A 22,377-nucleotide genomic window follows, 5' to 3' on the forward strand; every position below is an offset into this window, starting at 1 on the left:
CTCATTGGCTGTGAAGCACTTTGGGACTTACTGTAGTCATGAAAGATGCTACAGAAATGCAGGTCTTTATCTAGCCTGCATTATACTTGCCCTAGGAGTGCTTGACGTCATCCATTTCCACTGAAAGTGTGTCTTCGGATCTCTAGGACTAATATCTTTCCACCAGTAAGTACAGAGAAACATTTTAAAACCAGTCTATTTCACTAGTTTAAGGTCAACAGCTGCAATGTTTATATCAACTGATTAATATTTCAAAAGCACCAATGCATAATTGAGACACCAGGCCCAGACTTTACAGTAAATGACATTTAAGTCTTTATGCAGTAGCAATACTGACAGGCTGATTAATGACTCCCCATATATTGTTAGCCATATATTCTAATCGTAAAACCTTCATTGGGAAATGTAGTTTTTCTAATTGGTGCCGCCTTATACTTACAAGTTTAAGGGGAAATTACTTTAGAAAGATCTCTCTAAATTCAAGTAAAGATCAATGTGTAAGTTTAACTCTTTCTCACATCACAGATGCTGCCAGACCTGCTATTTCCAGCACTTTAGTTCAGATTCTCAGCATCCACAGTATTTTGCTTTTGTCTTGAAGTGCATTACCCTCAGTTTCTCTTAGGATCACCAATGTGTGTAAACCAGCATTGTCCAAATGCCAGTATCTTCCTCCCCAAAATAAAGCAGGTGCTTCTGAAAAAAGGAAAAGTCCTGTTTTTCTATTCATTACACTTCAAATAGTGCTTTGAGATAGCAGTCGCTGTTGTAATGTAGCAAACGCAGCAGCCAATTTGCGCACAGCAAGCTCCCACAAACAGCAGTGATAATGTTCTTGTGATGTTGATTGAGGAATAAATATTGATGAAGAGACCATGGAGAACTCCCCTGCTCTTCTTTGAAATGGTGCCATGGGATCTTTTAATTCCAAAGATGACAGACGGGCCTCGGTTTGATGCCTCATCTGAAAGATGGCACCTCCGCCAATGCAGCACCCACTCAGTACTGCAGTGGACAGACAGCCTTGATCTTATGACCAAAGTGCGTGCCTGAGATTTGCCCTTAATAGTGCAAGTGCTATCATTGTTTGTTAATGAGATGATATTTTCCCTAAACCCACGAATGTTGGCAGAACTGGTGCATCGAACCTGTCATGTGACCCTTTATTTGCAGCTGGAAGCAAAGTATTCAAAAGGAAACACTTCTGTGCCAATTCAAACACCCAAGATATACTTTATTAAAGTGGCATATTTTAAAAGATGGTGCAAAATACATAATCACTCAATTCCCTTTAATAGCTTTAAAGCAATTTTATTTCATACACATCAGTGCAACACAGGCGTAGCTCTCACTATTCAACAGATTGGAGTTGCAGTGACCTGTAGCAAAGTTTTAAAAAAACCATCAGAAACCAAAAAGCAAGACAAGAAGAACCTCACACCACATCCGCAGCTTGTAGCAAATAGGACATAATCCAGACTCTCACGCCAACTCATTACGAGGGAGTGCTGCATATTTAGAGGTGCTTTCTTTCAGGTATGATAAAGAGGGCCCTCATCTGTTTGTCCAGTGAGGCTAGTGGACAGTAAGGGCCCCGTTCACTATCTGAACAGGGTCAGGGAGTCATGTCTCACCTGGCACATTCACTTCAGCCATTCAGCTGTTTCCATTTGTAGGATCTTGCTGTGCATAAAACCAACTGCCAGATTTATATCTACTTTCATGGCAGGCAATTCAGCTTAATTCATTCTATGCGAAGCACTTTGAAACATTCAAGAGATAAGTCTCTGTGCAAGTCTTTTCTTTTAAATTATATTATTCAGCTGTAGTGACACATCTGGATTTGGAAGAACACATCCAGTTGCAGATCACACGAGGCCCACAATAATGAGAGGTGTTAACGTGGGCATCACCCTTTTTTTAAAAAAAGGTTGTCAACTTAGAATAGGAAAACAAATTCAGTCTGTGCACACACATTTTATTTACTAACTTGCAAGTACGATTCTTGTAAACGTTACTGAAGGCTAAATGTTCCAACGATAGAATAAATCTTCCATTGCAGCCGGTGGGCCGAAGAGCCTGTTTCGGTGCTGTATCTTTCTATGACTCTATGACTATGATGCTAAACTCGATTTTAAATATTTGGTGCAAAAAAAAGCAAGACCCAGCTTGCAATTCAATCTCACAATGGATTAAAACAGCATGAAAACTGAAGGGGGAGATCAAGACAAAATCAGCAGACCTGGGCCCAGATTACTGTGGCCCTGCTCTGATGAAATGAAGCTTAGCGCAAGAGGCCACTTGTGTCAGCTGTGATCCAGTGGGTTCAAGTCCCACACCAGAGACTTAAGCCCCATAATCTAGGCTGACACTCCAGTGCAGTATTGAGGGTGCGCTGCTCTGTTGGAGGTGATATCTTTCAGATGAGACATTAAACCGAGGCCCTGCTTGAAGAGAAAGGGAGCCCCCCCCCGGTGTTCTGGGCCAATATTTATTCAGAGTCATAGAGAGATACAGCACTGAAACAGGCCCTTCGGCCCACCGAGTCTGTGCCGACCAACAACCGCCCATTTATACTAATCCTATATTCCCTACCACATCCCCACCATTCTCCTACCACCTACCTAACTAGGGGCAACTTTTTACAATGGCCAATTTACCTATCAACCCGCAAGTCTTTGGCATGTGGGAGGAAACCAGAGCACCCGGAGGAAACCCACGGGGTCACAGGGAGAACTTGCAAACTCCGCACAGGCAGTACCCAGAATTGAACCCGGGTCCCTGGAGCTATGAGGCTGCAGTGCTAGCCACTGAGCCACAATGCCGCCCTAGTGACTACACTTCAAAAGTACTTCATTGGCTGTAAAGCGCTTTGGGACGTCCCGAGGTTGTAAAGGTGCTATAGAAAGTCCAAGTTTCATTTTTTATTGGTCCAGGATGCTCGCACCTTCCAGTCCACGCACATTACCTCAATCATGCAATTCCCTCCATGCACTTCAGCCCCAGCAAACTGTAAGAATCGGACAGCTCTATTATTACTCAATCCCTTCTCTCAACAGGCATCAATGAAGCTCCTTCTAAAGGCATCAAATGACCCAGAATCAACATTGCTTGCATTCTGTTCTACATTATTACATAAAATTTACACCATCAAAATAGGCTATTCTCCCAAGTCTATTCTCCCCCAACCCTATTTCATCTGGCTTGATCAGCATATCAATAGGATCAGTGAGGAGGGAAATTCCTTCAATCCTGAGGCTTGATTCATTACCAAAGTTATAAATATAAAAAGTATATTCTTTATTCAGCAATGGAATGGGCTATGACCTCTCAGCCAGGAGTCTCAGAGTAAAAAATAAAATATTTGGAATCCATAAATATACTGAGACTGGTTCTATCCACTGTACAAGTACTATTCTTATTAATATGCCCATACCAGGATGGCGACCACACTGAGCGAGAACAGTCTATGCCTGGTCACCCATCCATGGGCTGAATGGGCAGCTGATGTTCCGATTCACAATAGAAAGGATTTATCGCATCCAAAGTGAACATCCCATCAGTAGAAAAAAAAAATGAACGACTAGTACAGCCCCAACCAACACATCTGCAGATGTCATTTCCCATTGTTTTTATCTCACTCTCTGCAGATATATGGAAGCAGAATTATCGTTCCTACAGTGGATCACTGTTCCATACTACTTTCCAACCATAAAATTCTTTATTGCACAGAAACATTTAAATACATTGGATATACCAGACGGATAACCAACGTATTACAGTAGGTCTATCTCTAATATTTTCTGTTCCCCCTTCCTCCCAATTTTGTCTTCCTCTCCTGAAGTCACTAACTTCCCTGAAAATAAAAATAGTGAAGTTACATAAACCTTCCGACTATTTAAAAGGTCAGAATCAAAAGCTGCTTTAATATTGCATTAAGTCCTGGAACACCAAGATGTGCTTAGGCTGGTACTGTGCAGCCAGCAAGGAAGAGAGCTGGTGCATCAGGTCTTAGCATGATACAAAATCAGAGATAAACTCCTTCTTTAAGACTGAAGTACTATATACTACATCACAGTATAAACATGGTTCCCAGGTTTCCATTTTCTAACAAAACAGAGATAAAAACTAATCAAAAGAAAAGGTAAATTGCATCTTATTCCTTTCAAGGCAGCAGACTGCAAGGTGGTCATGACATTGCAAAGAGATCACGACAAACGCAAGAGATAATAAGTGTTACTGATCAATGGCACAAGGGTTAGAAGGGTAGCGGCTGAAAGGATTAATTTTAAAACACTAAAGGGTATTCTGACAGGACTAAACAGAACTTGGCAATATTACTATTAATCAAAGCATATCATTTTCAAGAGTGAAAACCCTGAGGCATGGTTTCCATTCCCACTTGTAACTGAGGAGGCTGGGTGACTGGCTGTTCCTTGTCCCATTTATACAGCACACTTTAAAGCATCTAATTGAATAGCGAAACAGACCTGAGGGGCTGAATGGTCCACTCCTTCTACTGGTACGCAAGTAAAGCATGCATCAAAATAATATATACGGTATTTAACCAAGTGTGGATCATGTAAAGCAGCCAGTTGCCAGCATATAATGTTTCAATCCTTTTTCACATTTAAAGGAAAAATACATGGTTTAGACTCTTATCAGGGCTGGATTGATTTAGCACTTCCACACATCAGTGACACGATCAGATGGCACACTGTGATGACTTTTATATGTTAACAGGAGTTATCACAAACTATTTTATTTTTAACTATATAAAAATAATCAACATCCTCCTCAAACAAGGATTAAAATCTGATACTTTTCTACTTCAAAGAGGGTTAAGTTTTATGTCTTGTAAATTAGATCAGTTACGCCAAAATGCTAATTGAAACTGTTAGGCATGTTGCCTGTCTTCAACAGATCAGACTCTGTAAATTGGTCCTTGCCATTTGATTTAAAAATCAGGAATTGTTTTCATCATATCCTTCCCCGAGCAAAAATCCATCAATCTCAGTCTTGAATATTTCTACTGACTGCATTACCCACCCCACCCACAGTTTTTTGGGGAAGTTTTTTCCTGATTTCCACTATCCTTTGTGGAAAAAGCAGTTCCTGATTTCACTCCTAAACGGCTTAGCATCACACATTTAAAAGGGACCTGAGGTAGCAGTTTGTCCTGTTGCCTCCACGGTGTTGAGGCAAAACATCTGCGAGTGTGTAGCTCATATATATCATGAAACTCCCAAATTGAAAGTTACAGCTTAGGTGGACTATTTGACCACAAACGGCATCACAGTTGACCTTGATTTTGTCTTCCCTTAACATGCAGGTGTGTACTCCCTGCAGGGTCACTGGACAGGGACGAAGTGCGAGAATTCTGGTCTGACTGGCTGCTTCAAGCTGTCATCATTCCAGTCGGGAATCAGCCTACTCAGCAGGGAGCAGGGATTGAACTAGTTGCTTCTTTACTTGTATAGCTCAACTTTTGACTGAAGACAGTGTAGCGGAACAAACAGGTGGCTGGGAAAATGACAGGCTGCATATTTAAAAAAATTAAATTATCTTAGATGGAGCTCGAAATAGAATAAGTCATACAAGCTGAGTGACTCACTGGATTTTGAGTTAGCAGGAAGCCCAGCAGGAGGGGAGAGTTTGAACTTCTCATTAATATTCAAACGATACTTCTGCTCATGTCAACTTGCAAACAGACTCCCAGATAGAGGGGTGCAGGTGAAAACCCTGGAACCATTTACAACCCAACTGGAAGCTATAGTGGGGGAAGGTGTGGAGACACATTCGGGGTCATTCTGGATTAATGAATTAAAATGCGCTGAATGACCTTTCTCATTTGTAACCCTCATCATCTTAAGAACTGCACAGAAAGTGCACGGTGCATAATCCAGCCTGACAAACTAGTGCTGTATTGAAGAAGTGCTACATTGTCAGAGGTCACACGACAATCAAAATGAACATTATTCAACAGCTCGACTAAAGACCCTGGCATTCAAACAGTCATTGAAACAGCAAATTCTAAAAACTGGTATTTATGTAGCCAGTCTGCCCACAATCACCTGACATGTTGCATTTTAATACTGATGCTGGACTGACTGGCTTTACAATAAGGGGATGTGTACAGTTAATGTACTTTATGGCCTATATACGTGCACATTATCCCCATTATTTGCTGTACTGATGTATTGCTGCAATTTAAGAGGAAGAAAAGTTGAAAACAAGCTTTCTAGTGACAGAGACTACAGTTGGTGCTATCTATTTAAATACTGGCAGAGAATACAACTCAATGAGCCCCAACCCAATGATCCCCAACCCAATGATCTGCCTCTTTCAGATGCCAACTGGCCTGCTGTCCATTTTAAAGGTTGTATTTCAAGGTTATTTTAAATTAGAATTATAAGGTCTCATTGCAAGTACTGTACTGGTCCAGAGTGGCAGGGCGAGCAAACAAACATTCTGATGAAGGATTTCCTGCTGACAGTGAAAGATCAGCCCCATCACCGACAAAGCAACTGATCTGTTTCACAGTGTCTATTCTCTGCACATTATTTTTAAGTAGATAAGATTTACGTAGCACTCCCATGATTCAGAAGGTGAAAATGAGATAAAGGGTCACTACTTCATTGCAGTAAATTTTAAATTAATGCAAAGTAGGAGCAAAATGAGATGGTGATAGTTCCATACAGCACTCTGTAATTAATATTCCAGCTATGTTTAAAATACTATGAAACAACAACCTCTAGTGCCAGCAAACCAGTACTGCAAAAGAATGAAGCTGCCCTTCAGATGTAAAAGATCAAAAGTACAGGAAAGTAAAATGGACATGTTCCAGTCATGCTGGTTAATTCAGGTACCACCTCGAGGGGTAGGCAAGGGGACACTGAATGATAGGCAGGGTTCCGCATTTCACATCCCGTGATACATTGTGTTAAGAGTGCCAACGAGTTGCCCCATAACAGTGCCCAGAAGCATCACGTATCTATCGTTACACTCTTAATTCACAACATCACTGCATACAACTATACACATCTGTATCCATCTGATCCGCATTACTTAAAGTCAATTGCACCAGTTAGAAATTTTAATTGAAATTATTACAGCCTGTAGTGAGCAGCAGGCAGGAACAGGGCAACTTGCCAAAAGCATTTGTTCTGTGCTGCTTCTGAGCCCCTCCTACTGGTGCGTTATTTTTTTCGAGAGAGAAAGCTATTAGCCCAGACCAAACAATTGCTAAACTATTCTGCCAACCTCGTATCAGATTTCGGGCTCAACCTTACTTGACATAATCGAGAATGTTGTGCACACTCCACATGGCAATTACGGACTGTCAACATTGATGCATTAAATCTCTATTTTCTTCTTGGAGAGGTAACCATGGTTGATCTGGTTCATGACTACGAGAGCTGGAATCAGCGGAATGATTAAGCACAAGTACCACAACACCCCGTTAACCTGGGCTTTGAACCAATCCGAGCAGAGGCCCAGCATCACTGTAGCTGTCGCCATCAGGTAAGTTACCAGACCACACGTGGCGTGATAAACCCGCAGCCTGGTCACGGAATAGGCGTTAATCAACTTCGGAAACAAGAGGCAGAGGCCGCAGAACAGCTGGCCACAGACCGTGATCATGGTCCCTACCCCCAGGATGCTGTGCCATGAGGTGAGGTGCGGGGACTCTGAGATGTTCTTGCTGGAGACGATGAATATGAGGCCGATCGAGCTGAAGATGGCGGCAAAGACCTGCATCATCCAGTGAATCCGTACCTTGGCTTTAATCGAGCAAAAGAAGAAGGGCGAGCTGTCCAATGAGAAGGTCAGAATGGCTTCTGTCATACAGAAACAGACCTGGAAAACAAGACAGATACATGCTCATCAATGCAATTCAACTGCAACTCTGCCCCCGGGGTCAGGTGGCTATGGGCTCAGAATGATGATCCATTGTGAATCCTCAATTTTCATCACTCCACCTTTGGTGGCTGTGCCTTCAGCTAGCTAGAACCCCAAGCTCTGGAGCAATGGCCAACGGTATGTTAATGGTGGGCTGAAAGACAAAACGTTAGTGCAGAGAGGGTGTTAATTGACAGAAAAATTAACAGCCCTGGCCCAAAGCACAAACATGGGTAGATACATGGTAAAAAAAAATGATGAAACAAACAAAAACAAAATAAATAAAAAACTAAAAAAAGGGGGGGGGGGCAGTCAGTCAGAAACGGGGGAAATTATAATGGGGAACAAAGAAATGGCAGAACAATTAAACACATACTTTGGTTCTGTATTCACAAAGGAGGACACAAATAACCTCCCAGAAATGTTAGGTCTAATGAGAGGGAGGAACTGAAGCAAATCAGTACTAGTAAAATAGTGCTAGGGAAATTAATGGGGTTAAAGGCTGACAAATCCCCAGGGCCTGATAATCTACATCCCAGAGTACTAAAGGAAGTGGCCCTGGAAATAGTGGATGCATTGGTGGTCATCTTCCATAATTCTATAGACTCTGGGAGCAGTTCCTACAGATTGGGGGGTGGCAAATGTAACCCCACTATTTTAAAAAAGAGGGAGAGAAAAAACAGGGAACTACAGACCAGTTAGCCTTACATCAGTAGTGGGGAAAATATAGAGTCTATTATAAAGGATGTGATAGCAGAACACCTGGAAAGCATAAACGGATCGGACAAAGTCACCGTGGGTTTACGAAAGGGAAATCATGCTTAACAAATCTGCTCGAGTTTTTTGAGGATGTAATTAGTAGAATAGATGAGGGAGAACCAGTGGATGTGGTGCATTTGGATTTTCAGAAGGCTTTTGATAAGGTCCCACATAAGGGGTTAGCGTGCAAAATTAAAGCACATGGGATTGGGGGTAATATACTGGCAAGGATTGAGAATTGGTTGACAGACAGGAAACAGAGAGTAGGAATAAACACGACTTTTTCCAGGTGGCAGGCAGTGACTAGTGAGGTACTGCAGGGATCAGTGCTTGGGCCCCAGATATTCACAATATATGTTAATGACTTGGGTGAGGGAACTAAATGCAACATTTCCAAGTTTGCAGACGACACAAAGCTGGGGGGAATGTGAGCTGTGAGGAGGACGCAAAGAGGCTCCAATGTGATTTGAACAAGTTGAGTGAGTGGGCAAATGCATGGCAGATGCAGTATAACGTGGATAAATGTGAGGTTATCCACTTTGGTAGTAAAAACAGAAAGGCAGATTATCTGAATGGTGATAGACTGGGAAAGGGGGAGGTGCAACGAGACCTGGGTGTCCTTGTACACCAGTCGCTGAAAGCAAGCATTCAGGTGCAGCAAGCAATGAGGAAGGCGAATTGTATTTTGGCCTTCATTGCAACAGTATTTGAGTACAGGAGCAAGGATGTCTTACTGCAGATATACAGGGCCTTGGTGAGACCACATCTGGAGTATTAAGTGCAGTTTTGGTCTCCTTACCTGAGGAAGGATGTTCTTGCCATGGAGGGAGTGCAAAGAGGATTTACTAGGCTGATTCCTGGGATGGCAGGATTGACGTATGAGGAGAGATTAGGTCGACTAGGCCTATATTCACTCGAGTTTAGAAGAATGAGAGGGGATCTCATAGAAACCTATAAAAGTCTAACAGGACTAGACAGGCTAGATGCAGGGAGGATGTTTCCGAAGGCTGGGGAGTCCAGAACCAGGGGTCACAGTCTCAGGATATGGGGTATGCCATTTAGAACCAAAATGAGGACAAATTTCTTCACTTAGAGGGTGGTGATCCTGTGGAATTCTCTACCCCAGAAAGCAGTGGAGGCCAAGTCATTAAATATATTCAAGGAGGAGATAGATATATTTCTTAATGCCAAAGGTGTCAAGGGATATGGGGAAAAAGCGGGAACAGGGTACTGAATTAGACTATCAGCCATGATCTTTTTAGAAGGGGAAGCAGGCCCGAAGGGCCGAATGGCCTAGTCCTGCTCCTATTTTCTATGTTTCTATGTCATGCTCTGAAATTATTGAACCCAATGTTCACTCCGGCAGGCTGCAGCGTGCCTAATTGGTAAATGAGATGCTGTTCCTCCATCTTGCATTAATGTTCACTGGAACACTGCAGCAAGCCCAGGACAGATATGTGGGCATGAGAGCAGGGGTGTGTGTTGAAATTGCAAGCAACCGAAAGCTCGGAGTCATGCTTTCGGAGTGAGCGGAGGTGTTCCGCAAAGCGGTTACCCAATCTGCATTTGGTCTCCCCAATGTAGAGATCACATTGTGAGCAGCGAATACAGTATACGAAACTGAAAGTAGTACAAGTAAATCACTGCTTCACCTGAAAGGAGTGTTTGCGACCTTGGATAGTGAGGAGAGAGGAGGTAAAAGGGCAGGTGTTACACCTCCTGCGATTGCATGGGAAGATGGAGTGGAAGGGGACGAGGTGTTACGGGTAATGGAGGAGTGGACCAGGGTGTCGCGGAGGGAACAATTCCTTCAGAACGCTGACGGGGAGGGGAAGGGAAGATGCGTTTGTTATCACGCATGTTTGGCATCACGCTGGACGTGGCGAAAATGGCGGAGGATGATCCTTTGGATGTGGAGGCTGGTGGGGTGGAAAGCGAGGACGAGGAACCCTGTCGCAGCTCTGGGAGGGAGGGAAAGGGGTGAGGGTAGAAGTGCGGGAAATGGGTCGGACACGGTCAAGAGCCCTGTCAACCGCGTGGGGGGAATCCTCAGTTGAGGAAAAAGGAAGACATATCAGAAGCGCTGTTGTGGAAGGTTGCATCATCAGAGCAGATGCGATGGAGAAACTGGAAGAATGGAATGGAGTCCTTACAGGAGGCAGGGTGTGAAGAAGGGTAGTCGAGGTAGCTGTGAGAGTCGGTGGGCTTATAATGAATATTAGCAGACAGCCTATCCCCAGAGATGGAAACAGAGAAGTCGAGGAAGGGAAGGGAAGTGCCAGAGATGGACCATGTAAAGGTGAGAGAAGGGTGCTCTCATGTCCACACATCTGTCCTGGGCTGCAGTGTTCCAGTGAACATCAACGCAAGCTCAAGGAACAGCATCTCATTTACCAATTAAGCACGCTACAGCCTGCCGGAGTGAACATTGAGTTCAATAATTTCATCGTAAGACGGGCCACCTTTTTATTTTGAGTGATTTTTTTCTTCATTTTATTTTAGTTTGTTTCATCATTCATTTTTTTTTAAACCATGTGCCTAGCCAGTTTTTTTTTCATGTTTTGCTTTGGGCCAGGGCTGTTCATTTTTCTGTCAATTAACACCCTCTCTGCGCTAATGTTTTGTCTTTCAGCACACAATTAACATACCGTTTGCCTTTGCTCCATGACCTCCTGGTCAGTTATTCTCTGTGATCCACTGTCCTATCAACACCTTGCCTTTTGTTATCTCTTGCCCCACCCCCACTTTATTTGCTTAAAACGTATTACATTTCTAACATTTGCCAGTTCTAATGAAGGGTCACTGACCTGAAACGTTAACTCTGCTTCTCTCTCCACAGATGCTGCCAGACCTGCTGAATATTTCCAGCATTTCTTGTTTTTATTTCAGATTTCCAGCATCTGAAATATTTTGCTTTTATTATATTACTATATAAATGCAAGCTGTTGTCTTAACAGAGGCACTATCTTTGGACATTAAAGATCCAATGCCACTAACTGAAAAGCAGGCAGTTCTCCCAGTGTCTGGGCCAAAATTCCTTCCTCAAAATAAAAGATGAATGACATAGTTTGTTGGAACTTGACACATCTACACACATTACAACAGCCACTGCACGCCAAAGTATCACAGCTCAAATGCTTCATTACACATGAAGTGCTTTCTGATGTGATGAGGCAATATATAAATTGAAATCTTTAAAGATGTTTATCTTAACAGGCATGTCAGTAAAACAATTCTGAAACACATTCCCTGTCCCCATGTGGATCTGACCTAATTGGAAACTGCTCCAAAAGGTTATTGGAAAAATTCTGAACTTTATTTTGTAGTAGTTGGACAAAATTCCACAATCAAAGGATAAATTAGAGTGTGATCCAGCTCAGCACAGGTCTCACAGAAGTACCACCAGGTGGGCCACCTCCCAATATAGAGTCAAGATATGTTGATAAGGTGAGAGGAGGCTCGGATACAGCATAAACACTGGCATGGACCAGCTGGGCTGAATACCAATTCTAGTCCTCTGGTACTTTGGACAAGTGGCCATTCATCATGCATCATCCTACATAATGAATGCCGGTGAGCAACCCCACTGAGGGGCCATCACTGTTGAGATTGATCTTGTCCTTACCCAATATCCATAGTTGTATATTTCTAGCAGGAGTCACTGATAGCAATCAGGAGCGGGAAATTCTGGTTGCTTTCCCCTTGCTAGCCCCCAAACTGGGCGACAAACAAAACTAGTGCTCTTTCAGTCTGCATGGACACTGACACATTCATACTACTCACACATTCTTGATTATTTCTGTATGCAGAAAATACTCAAATTACACAGTGCATATTTTCCACTTGGCAATAACTACACAGAGGGAGGAAGAAAATTTTAACAGCTTTGTTTTCACCAAAGCAAGCTTGCACACTGCTTGCTACTGCAGCCTTTAGTAAACAGAAAAAGCCAACACAGATTGAGTATTTCATGATCCAATCTTATGAAACATACTGTTAAACCATAACAAATAACATTTATTTCCCTGCCTCTCACCTGGTTCCATTCTTATCTATCTAATCTTATCCATAGTGACACTTACAATGGCTTCTCTTCCAGCTCCTGCATTATTACCTTCGTGACCCCCCAAGGATCTATCCTTGCCCCCTCCCCCATTTCTCATCTACATGCTGCCCCTCAGAGACATCATCCAAAAGCACACCGTCAGTTTACACATGTGCCCCGATGACACCCAGCTCTATCTGACCACCATCTCTCTCGATTCCTCCAATGTTGCGAAATTATCAGACGACCGTTCCAATTTCCAGTACTGGATGAGCATAAATTCTCTCCAATACTGAAAAGACTGAAGCCATTTTTTTTTCAGTCACCACTCCAAACTCCGTTCCCTAGCTACTGATTCCATCCGTCTCCCTGGCAATTATCTGAGATTAAGCCAGTGTGCTTGCAACCTTGGTGTAACATGTGACCCCAAGATGAGCATCATATTCACGCCATCACTAAGACTGCCTATTTCCACCACCGTAACATCGCCCGACTTCACCTCTGTTTCAGCTCATCTACTGCTGAAACCCTTATTCATGCCTTCATTACCTCCAGACTTGACTATTCAAATGCATGCCTGGTCTCCCACATTCTACCCTCCGTAAACTTGAGCTCATTCAAAACTCTCCTTCCCATATCTAAAGTCGCGCCAATTCCCGTTCACCTATCAACCCTGTGCTCACTGACCTATATTGGTTCCCAGTCAAGCAACGACTTGATTTTAAAATTCTCATCCTCGTCTACAAATCCCTCCATGGCCTCACCCTTCCCTATCTCTGTAATCTCCTCCAGCCCCACAAGCCCAGAGATATCTACTCTCCTCTAATTCTGGCCTCTTGAGCATCTCCTATTTTATTCGCTCTGCCATTGGTGGTTGTGTCTTCAGTTGCCTGGACTCTAAGCTCTGGAATTCCTTCCTTGAACCTCTCCACCTCACTTTCCTCCTTTAAGACACTTCTTAAAATTTACCTCTTTGACCAAGCTTTTGGTCATCTGACCTTATGTCTCCTTGTATGGCTCAGTCTCATATTTTTGTTTTATGTGAGAAGCACCTTGGGACCTTTTTAATGTTAAAGTCACTATATAAATATAAGTTGTTGCTGCCTGTTTAGTAGTTCTGTGCTCTGGTGGAAGCTACAAGTTAACTTACTTCCTCACTCTACCCCAGCGTTAGCAGTTCCTGCATAGTGATAGTGGCCTGTGATCTGAATTTGTTCTGTTTCACTTGAATTGCTGATGTCAGCACAAGAGTGCACTGGCAGGACTGGTGCAGCCACACACCAGTTCAGGAACTACATAACCCACATCTTTCCAGGGGCATCGCATTTTGCGACCATCTTCCAACTGCATTCACGATTTCACACCTCCGCCAGAGACCCAGATTAATGGCAACAGCAGCATTTTTCTCTTTGGAGGCAGGGAACTAAGCCACCTCCTGGCACAGTTGACAACAGACAAATGGTTCTCCATGGTACGAAAGACCCGACTTTCAGGGTGACACAAATCCATGAAAATGCGGGTCTATCAACCCGGTGTATGATTAAACCTGCACGTTCTAGTAAGGTGAATACTGAGCTGCTTGTATGTACTCCAGGTCCCCATAATCCAGTGAAGCCCACACATACCTAAGAGACAAGCATTCAAAGGAAAATGTAAAACAGCAAAGTCACTCTCAAGTGAAACTAAATCAAAAACTAGCCCAGTACAGCTGCTTTTAGACTCTATCAGATCCATACCAGCACTGCTGGCTTGCAATGCACATCATTCGCACAGGTAGCTGCCACTCAAAGGGACCTTGGCTGGAAACCACCCATGCTGAATCCAGGTTAGCATTTAAGATTTGGGCAAGAGCTGTGTTTTGGGAACTAGCGGTGGAAGCACAGCAATCACATGGTATAAAAGCAGTTTAAATACACATCAAGAAAATGTTTCAAAGCTCTTCAGGAAATGAATTATCCTGAGCAAAGATAAGAACACATGAAATAGGAGCGTACAGGCCCTTGAGCCTGCTCTGCCATTCAAAATGATCATGGCTGATCTTCTACCTGCTCCCCATATCCTTGATCCCCTGAGAGACTAAAAAACTGTCTATCTCAGCCTTGAATATACTCAACGATGGAGTATCCACAACCCTCTGGGGCAGACAATTCCAAAGATTTACAACCCTCTGAGTGAAGAAATTTCTCCTGACCCAGTCCCTTATGATCGACCCCTTATCCTGAGGCTGTGTCTGTGTTCTAGATTTCCCACTTGGGGAAACAATCTCTCAGTATCTACCCTGTCAAGCCCCTTCAGAATCTTTTGTTTCAATGAGATCACCAGAGAGCATAGGCCCAATTTATTCAGTGCCTCAGCTCAGAAACCAATCTAGTGAGCCTTCACTGTACTGCCTCCAATACAAGTATATCCTTCCTTAGAGATGGCGACTAAAACTGCGCACAGTACTCCAGGTGTTTTCACCAAAACCCTATACAATTGAAGCAAGACTTCCTTATTCTTATACTCCAAACCACGTGCAATAAAGGCCAATAAAGGATGGGAAAATTGAACCAGAGTCATTCCCCACCACCAACCACCCCAGTCCATCCCCTTCCAAACTCCGGAGAGTAAATTCACCAATCCCTGAATTTCTCCCAAGATTCGAATCAAACAACGCCTGTTACTTGGACTGCTAGCATCACAATTACCAGTGTCATCACATTGTTCCTCAACGTCAATTTTTATTTTAAATTAGTCTCTCTTGTGGTGTTGTACATGCAGTCAACAAAAGCTTGCATTTATATGGTGTCTTTAATGTGGTTTAAAAAAATGCCCCAGTGCACTAACAGGAGTTTTATCAAACAAATCTGACATTGAGCCACATATTAGGACAGGTGACCAAAAACTTGATCAAAGAGGTAACTTTTAAGAAGCATCTTAAAGGAGGAGAGAGAGGGGCATAGGGCTTTAGGGATTCAAGACTAATTGTAGTCTTCAGATGGGATTAGAGGGCAGGGTAAAATTGGACCAGGGCATGCAGCTGCAATTTGCCCTCATAGTTAGGTGCTTGATGGTCAGCACAGACACAATGGGCCGAAGGGCCTGTTTCTGTGCTGTATAACTCTGACATTCTTATGATTATACTTCAATTATACATTCTTATGGCCACATTTATAATGGAAAATACCTGTCTAGACTTGTTTTGCCGTATTTAACTCCTCCTAATAGCAGTGCTGCAGCACCTCCAGTTCAGAAGAGTGTGAGCAATTTACATAGGCAGCTGGCATTGTAAATGTGGACATAGGAACAGATACTGGGGCAGTTAGCATGAAGTGCGTTCAGATATATGAAAAATTAACACATCACTGTGACGCTATTTTTTTTTCACCAGATTGCTAGCTTCTTTCTCTACCAGAAGAGACTTTTTTCAATAACACTGTATTTGGTTTATCTAGTGTACAGAATTCAGCATTTCATTGTCTCTAAAATGGAGATGCACAATCTGCAGTGCCCAACCCCTGCACATCTGACCTTCAAACCATACACAACATACCTACTCCCTGGTTTGTCCAGCTTGAATTGAAAGTTGGGACTGGCATGAAAAGAGGGTGTTGCCTTTGCCTCATAGGTGGTTAAGCCCTAAATCAGAACCCCAAGATCTATTACGTCATTAACTCGAGATGTGGACAAATTAATGGGAACAGGGACTGAAACTTGATGAGTGATCTCAAGATTCTGGGACACCTTTGCAAAAGAAGCCAGAATGCACTTGTTGTGAAGACTGCTCGCAAAAGAAAGCCATGCTAAGTTAACCAATACATAAAATGTTCTCTTTTAAACAGAGTGTGCTGGACTACTTTTGTGTCAAATTATTTGTATGCTTCAAAAGGAAACACTTACTGCTACAGCCATGCAGGCTGGGTGCCAGGAGAAACGACCTGGAAAAGAGCAAATATTCAAATGAACATTACGAGTAAGCATCGAGGCCAATTCAGAAGAATAAAATACTTTTTGATGATGTGCTATGAAAGGCGCTGTTCTTGGCAGAGCGTGCAGTGATCAGCAATGAATGCTGCTCTGGGCACTGTGATTAGCACTGGGTTAAGACACAGTCCTTTCACTTCCTGGACCTGGGATTTAAGCCCAGACAAAAGTGTCCTCTTATCTCCTTTAAGCCTCCTGGGTAGCCTTAGTCCAGTTTTTTGTGGCAGAAGATTACATACACAGCATTCCCCATTAACTGGGAGTGCCACAAAGATGACTCATTGAATATGGAAATATCACACTGCTAAAGTAGGAGCAAGCTTCTGGAGTTTGTGAATGATGCACTTTAGAAGGGAGTTTTAATCTGTATCTGACCCATGCTCTAACAGGGCAGTTTAGGAGGAGCTTTACTTTCTGTCCCTTCCCTCTGCTCCATCCTTTCTTCTCACTCTCCCCTTTCCCAAACACTGCATTAGACAGGGAAAGAAAGTAGGGGGAGGGTTTCAGATTCCTGGGACACTGGGACCATTTATTCTTTTAATTCATTCATAGGATGTGGGCATGGCTGGCAAGGCCAGTATTTATTGACCATCTTTAATTGTTGTTGAGAGGTGGTGGTCTGCTGCCTTCTGGAATGAAACTGAGTGGCGTACTAGGTCATTTCAGGCAACAGTTTAGAGTCAACTGTGGGCCTGGAGTCAAATATAGGCCAGACCGGGTAAGAAGGCAGATTCCCTTCCCTAAACAATAATAGTAAACCAGATCGGTTATTACAACAATCCAGTAGTTTCACGGTTACCATTACCGATACTAGCTTTTAAGTCCAAAATTATTTAATTGTATCGGAGGCAGTGAGTGGTAATGACCTGGAATGGACTACGAGCATGGTGGAAGCAGAGATGATCAATGATTTCAAAAGGAAATTGAATGGGCACTTGAGGGAAATAAACTTGCAGGGCTACTGGGATAGAGCAGGGGAATGAGACTGACTGGATTGCTCTACAGAGAGCATGGATTCGATGGGCCAAATGGCCTTTGTCCCATAACGACTCTATACATTAAAATTGTCCGGCTGCTGCTGGATTTGAACTCATGTCTCTATTAGTCCAGGCCTCTGGATTACTAGCCCAGTAAAAGTCATCCAGAGGAGATGCTTTTTACCTAAACCATAGGTGCACCCATGTCCTTGCAGAAAATAAGGTAGTGGAAAAGTTTCAGATAGTTAGAGAGTGGGAGAGGGAACATCCACACAGTCAAAAAGAGAGAGAGAAAACAGCAGGACATACAGGTAGGTTACAGATAATTAAAATAAAAGTTAGAAGCTAAATTCAACTTAAAGGCAAGGTGGTAATAGCCATTAGAGACCTGGCTACAAGCTGGACACAGCTGGGAATGAAATATTGCAGGCACTGGGATCTTTAGAAAGGACAGGGATATTGGTAAAGGATAGTAAATATTGATAGACACAAATACAGCAGTAAGAAGGGATTTCAGCTACAGCACCTTTCCCCCTCCTTCACCCCCATTTCCCTACTACCCTCCCATCCCCTTTCTACTCACCCATCCCACCTCCATTTCCCTGACTACCTGATCACCTACCCTCATTTTCCCTTTTATTTTAATCCCCCACCTGCATTCTCTGTGTGCCCCCTTTTCCCCTCTCCAGCCCCCATTCTAACATCCTATCCCCACCCTCATTTCCCATTTTACCCCATTTCATCCATCATTCACCTCTATTCCCCATTCTATCCATCCCATTTGCCCACCTGTTCCCCCATCTCCCTCCGGTCACCCCCTCCCATACCCTTGTTGAGGTATATAAGATGAATAAGGGGATTGACAAAGTAGATGTAGAGAGGATGTTTCCTCTTGTGGGGCAATCTAGAAGGAGAGGTCATAGTTTTAGGATAAGGGGTAGCAAATTTAAAACAGAGATGTGGAGAAATTACCTCTCTCAAAGGGTCGTGAGTCTGAGGAATTCACTACCCCAGAGTGAGGTGGATGCCGCGACATTGAGTAAATTTGAAGAGATAGACAGATTTTTAATTAGTAAAGGGTTGAAGGGTTATGGAGAACGAGCAGGAAAGTGGAGTTGAGGCCGAGATGAGATCAGCGATGATCGTATTGAATGGCGGAGCAGGCTCGAGGGGCTGAATTACCTACTCCTGCTCCTAGTTCTTATGTTCTTGTTACCCCACCTTCTCCCTCAGTTACACCCCCTAATTACCCCCATCCCTTTACCCTTCCCCCCAGCTACCCTCTCCCCCAGTTACCTTCTCTCCTCCCCCATTTGCCCCCTTCCCTAGATACTCGCTCCCCCAGTTACACCCCCTAATTACCCCCACCCCCCAGTTACCCCTCTCTCTAATTACCCCCACCCCCCAGTTACCCCTCTCTCTAATTACCCCCACCCTCCCCAGTTACCCCTCTCTCTAATTACCCCCACCCCCCCCAGTTACCCCTCTCTCTAATTACCCCCACCCCCCCAGTTACCCCTCTCTCTAATTACCCCCACCCCCCCAGTTACCCCTCTCTCTAATTACCCCCACCCCCCCAGTTACCCCTCTCTAATTACCCCCACCCCCCAGTTACCCCTCTCTCTAATTACCCCCACCCCCCAGTTACCCCTCTCTCTAATTACCCCCACCCCCCAGTTACCCCTCTCTCTAATTACCCCCACACCCCCCAGTTACCCCTCTCTCTAATTACCCCCACCCCCCCCAGTTACCCCTCTCTCTAATTACCCCCACCCCCCCAGTTACCCCTCTCTCTAATTACCCCCACCCCCCCAGTTACCCCTCTCTCTAATTACCCCCACCCCCCCAGTTACCCCTCTCTCTAATTACCCCCACCCCCCCAGTTACCCCTCTCTCTAATTACCCCCACCCCCCAGTTACCCCTCTCTCTAATTACCCCCACCCCCCCAGTTACCCCTCTCTCTAATTACCCCCACCCCCCCATTACCCCTCTCTCTAATTACCCCCACCCCCCCAGTTACCCCTCTCTCTAATTACCCCCACCCCCCCAGTTACCCCTCTCTCTAATTACCCCCACCCCCCCCAGTTACCCCTCTCTCTAATTACCCCCACCCCCCCAGTTACCCCTCTCTCTAATTACCCCCACCCCCCAGTTACCCCTCTCTCTAATTACCCCCACCCCCCCAGTTACCCCTCTCTCTAATTACCCCCACCCCCCCAGTTACCCCTCTCTCTAATTACCCCCACCCCCCCAGTTACCCCTCTCTCTAATTACCCCCACCCCCCCCAGTTACCCCTCTCTCTAATTACCCCCACCCCCCCCAGTTACCCCTCTCTCTAATTACCCCCACCCCCCCCAGTTACCCCTCTCTCTAATTACCCCCACCCCCCCCAGTTACCCCTCTCTCTAATTACCCCCACCCCCCCCCAGTTACCCCTCTCTCTAATTACCCCCACCCCCCCCCCAGTTACCCCTCTCTCTAATTACCCCCACCCCCCAGTTACCCCTCTCTCTAATTACCCCCACCCCCCAGTTACCCCTCTCTCTAATTACCCCCACCCCCCAGTTACCCCTCTCTCTAATTACCCCCACCCCCCAGTTACCCCTCTCTCTAATTACCCCCACCCCCCCAGTTACCCCTCTCTCTAATTACCCCCACCCCCCCAGTTACCCCTCTCTCTAATTACCCCCACCCCCCCCCAGTTACCCCTCTCTCTAATTACCCCCACCCCCCCCCAGTTACCCCTCTCTCTAATTACCCCCACCCCCCAGTTACCCCTCTCTCTAATTACCCCCACCCCCCAGTTACCCCTCTCTCTAATTACCCCCACCCCCCAGTTACCCCTCTCTCTAATTACCCCCACCCCCCAGTTACCCCTCTCTCTAATTACCCCCACCCCCCCAGTTACCCCTCTCTCTAATTACCCCCACCCCCCCAGTTACCCCTCTCTCTAATTACCCCCACCCCCCCAGTTACCCCTCTCTCTAATTACCCCCACCCCCCCCCAGTTACCCCTCTCTCTAATTACCCCCACCCCCCCAGTTACCCCTCTCTCTAATTACCCCCACCCCCGCAGTTACCCCTCTCTCTAATTACCCCCACCCCCCCAGTTACCCCTCTCTCTAATTACCCCCACCCCCCCAGTTACCCCTCTCTCTAATTACCCCCACCCCCCCAGTTACCCCTCTCTCTAATTACCCCCACCCCCCCAGTTACCCCTCTCTCTAATTACCCCCACCCCCCCAGTTACCCCTCTCTCTAATTACCCCCACCCCCCCAGTTACCCCTCTCTCTAATTACCCCCACCCCCCCAGTTACCCCTCTCTCTAATTACCCCCACCCCCCCCAGTTACCCCTCTCTCTAATTACCCCCACCCCCCCCAGTTACCCCTCTCTCTAATTACCCCCACCCCCCCAGTTACCCCTCTCTCTAGTTACCCCCACCCCCCAGTTACCCCTCTCTCTAGTTACCCCCCGGATACTCACTGGTCCCCAGCCGGCTCAGCGACCCCAGGTAGACGCTCAGTCCGACCGCGCTCAGATGCGCCGCCGCTCCCGCTGCCTTCCTGAGGCAGGGGAAAAGGCCGCAGCCTCGCCGGCCCACCGACTCGGCCCTGCCGCCCAGGGGCTCGGGGAGGCGCGAAGGACTCCGCATCCAAGCTCCAGGTTGGCGCAGCCCGAGGCCCGCTCACTTCCTGGATACCGCCGCACTTCCGGGGCGGGAGCGGCTGTGATTGACAAAGGGATCAGCCAATCACAACAAGCCACAGGTGAGGGCGCTCAGGTATCTTTACAACAACAACAACAACAGGCATTGATCTGGCGCTTTTATTTCTCAAACTCCAAAGCTCGACACACTGTTCCTCCCTGCATCTTCACTGCGTTGAAATCAACAACAACTTATATTTATTTAGCACCTTTAACATAGTGTAATGTCCAAGCCGCTTGGGCCTTAAGTATAAACCAGACAAAATTTGACACTGACCAACATATTAGCTCAGATAACCAAAAACTTGGTCAAAGAGGTAGGTTTGAAGGAGCGTCTTAAAGGAGGATAAAGAAGTGCCTGACAAAAGCAGGCGGCTCTCGGACGTCCCAGGGGTCCCTCATGATCGGGCACCCTGTTCCCGATGGAGGGCCGGCCTCGCTACCTCAACCACCCCCACTTTCCCCCCCAACCGACCACCCTTGGCCTGCCGGGACCTGGCCAATTACCCCCCCCCCCCTACGGCGAGCTACAGAAACTTACCTTTGCTCCAGGTTGCCTGACATCTCCACGCTGGGCTGTAGTCCCAGCAGTGGCCACTGCTCCTGGTGGCACTGCCGGGACTAAGAGCTGCTGGCCCACTGATTGGCCAGCAGTTCTATTAGATGGGACCTGCTACCTCAAGCAGGTGGAAGTCCCACCTCACACCAATTGAAACCCAGCGACCCGGATCCCCAGGCAAGGCAGAAGCAGATTCGCCACCGACTTTTCAGTCAGTGGCCGTCTCCCGTCTGCCTGGGGTAAAATCCTGGCCCAGGAATTCATCCTCCACAGTATTAGTGATTAAGTTTACCCAGTCTTACTGAGTCTGCGGCGCTTGAGATGGCTTGGCCATGTGAGCCGCATGGAAGATGGCAGGATCCCCAAAGACACATTGTACAGCGAGCTCGCCACTGGTATCCGACCCACCGGCCGTCCATGTCTCCGCTTTAAAGACGTCTGCAAACGTGACATGAAATCCTG

At 45.5% G+C, this 22,377-nt stretch overlaps 1 protein-coding gene across 1 annotated transcript; it reads right to left on the reverse strand.

The window, feature by feature from the left end:
• Positions 1 to 1,208: 1,208 nt before the first annotated feature.
• cyb561d1 (cytochrome b561 family, member D1) lies at positions 1,209 to 21,341 on the reverse strand. The gene is made up of 3 exons (XM_068057524.1): positions 21,135 to 21,341; positions 16,586 to 16,623; positions 1,209 to 7,860 (listed from the first exon to the last, which is right to left on the reverse strand). Exons 1-3 carry the CDS (start codon positions 21,301 to 21,303, stop codon positions 7,357 to 7,359), a joined length of 711 nt encoding a protein of 236 aa, XP_067913625.1. The 5' UTR covers positions 21,304 to 21,341; the 3' UTR covers positions 1,209 to 7,356.
• Between the last annotated feature and the right edge of the window lie 1,036 nt (positions 21,342 to 22,377).

This window comes from Heterodontus francisci, chromosome 25 (assembly GCF_036365525.1).
Source record: "Heterodontus francisci isolate sHetFra1 chromosome 25, sHetFra1.hap1, whole genome shotgun sequence".
In the NCBI taxonomy this organism is placed as follows: Eukaryota; Metazoa; Chordata; class Chondrichthyes; order Heterodontiformes; family Heterodontidae; genus Heterodontus; species Heterodontus francisci.

What these genes read in the sequence shown, in the direction of transcription:
- cyb561d1 (XM_068057524.1), bottom strand. Translation starts at nt 21,303, where the DNA reads ATGCGGAGTCCTTCGCGCCTCCCCGAGCCCCTGGGCGGCAGGGCCGAG. An exon ending in GCTGAGCCGGCTGGGGACCA is followed by an intron (nt 16,624 to 21,134) that starts GTGAGTATCCGG and finishes GCTCTTTTCCAG; the next exon opens with GTCGTTTCTCCTGGCACCCA. An exon ending in CAGCCTGCATGGCTGTAGCA is followed by an intron (nt 7,861 to 16,585) that starts GTAAGTGTTTCC and finishes CTTGTTTTCCAG; the next exon opens with GTCTGTTTCTGTATGACAGA.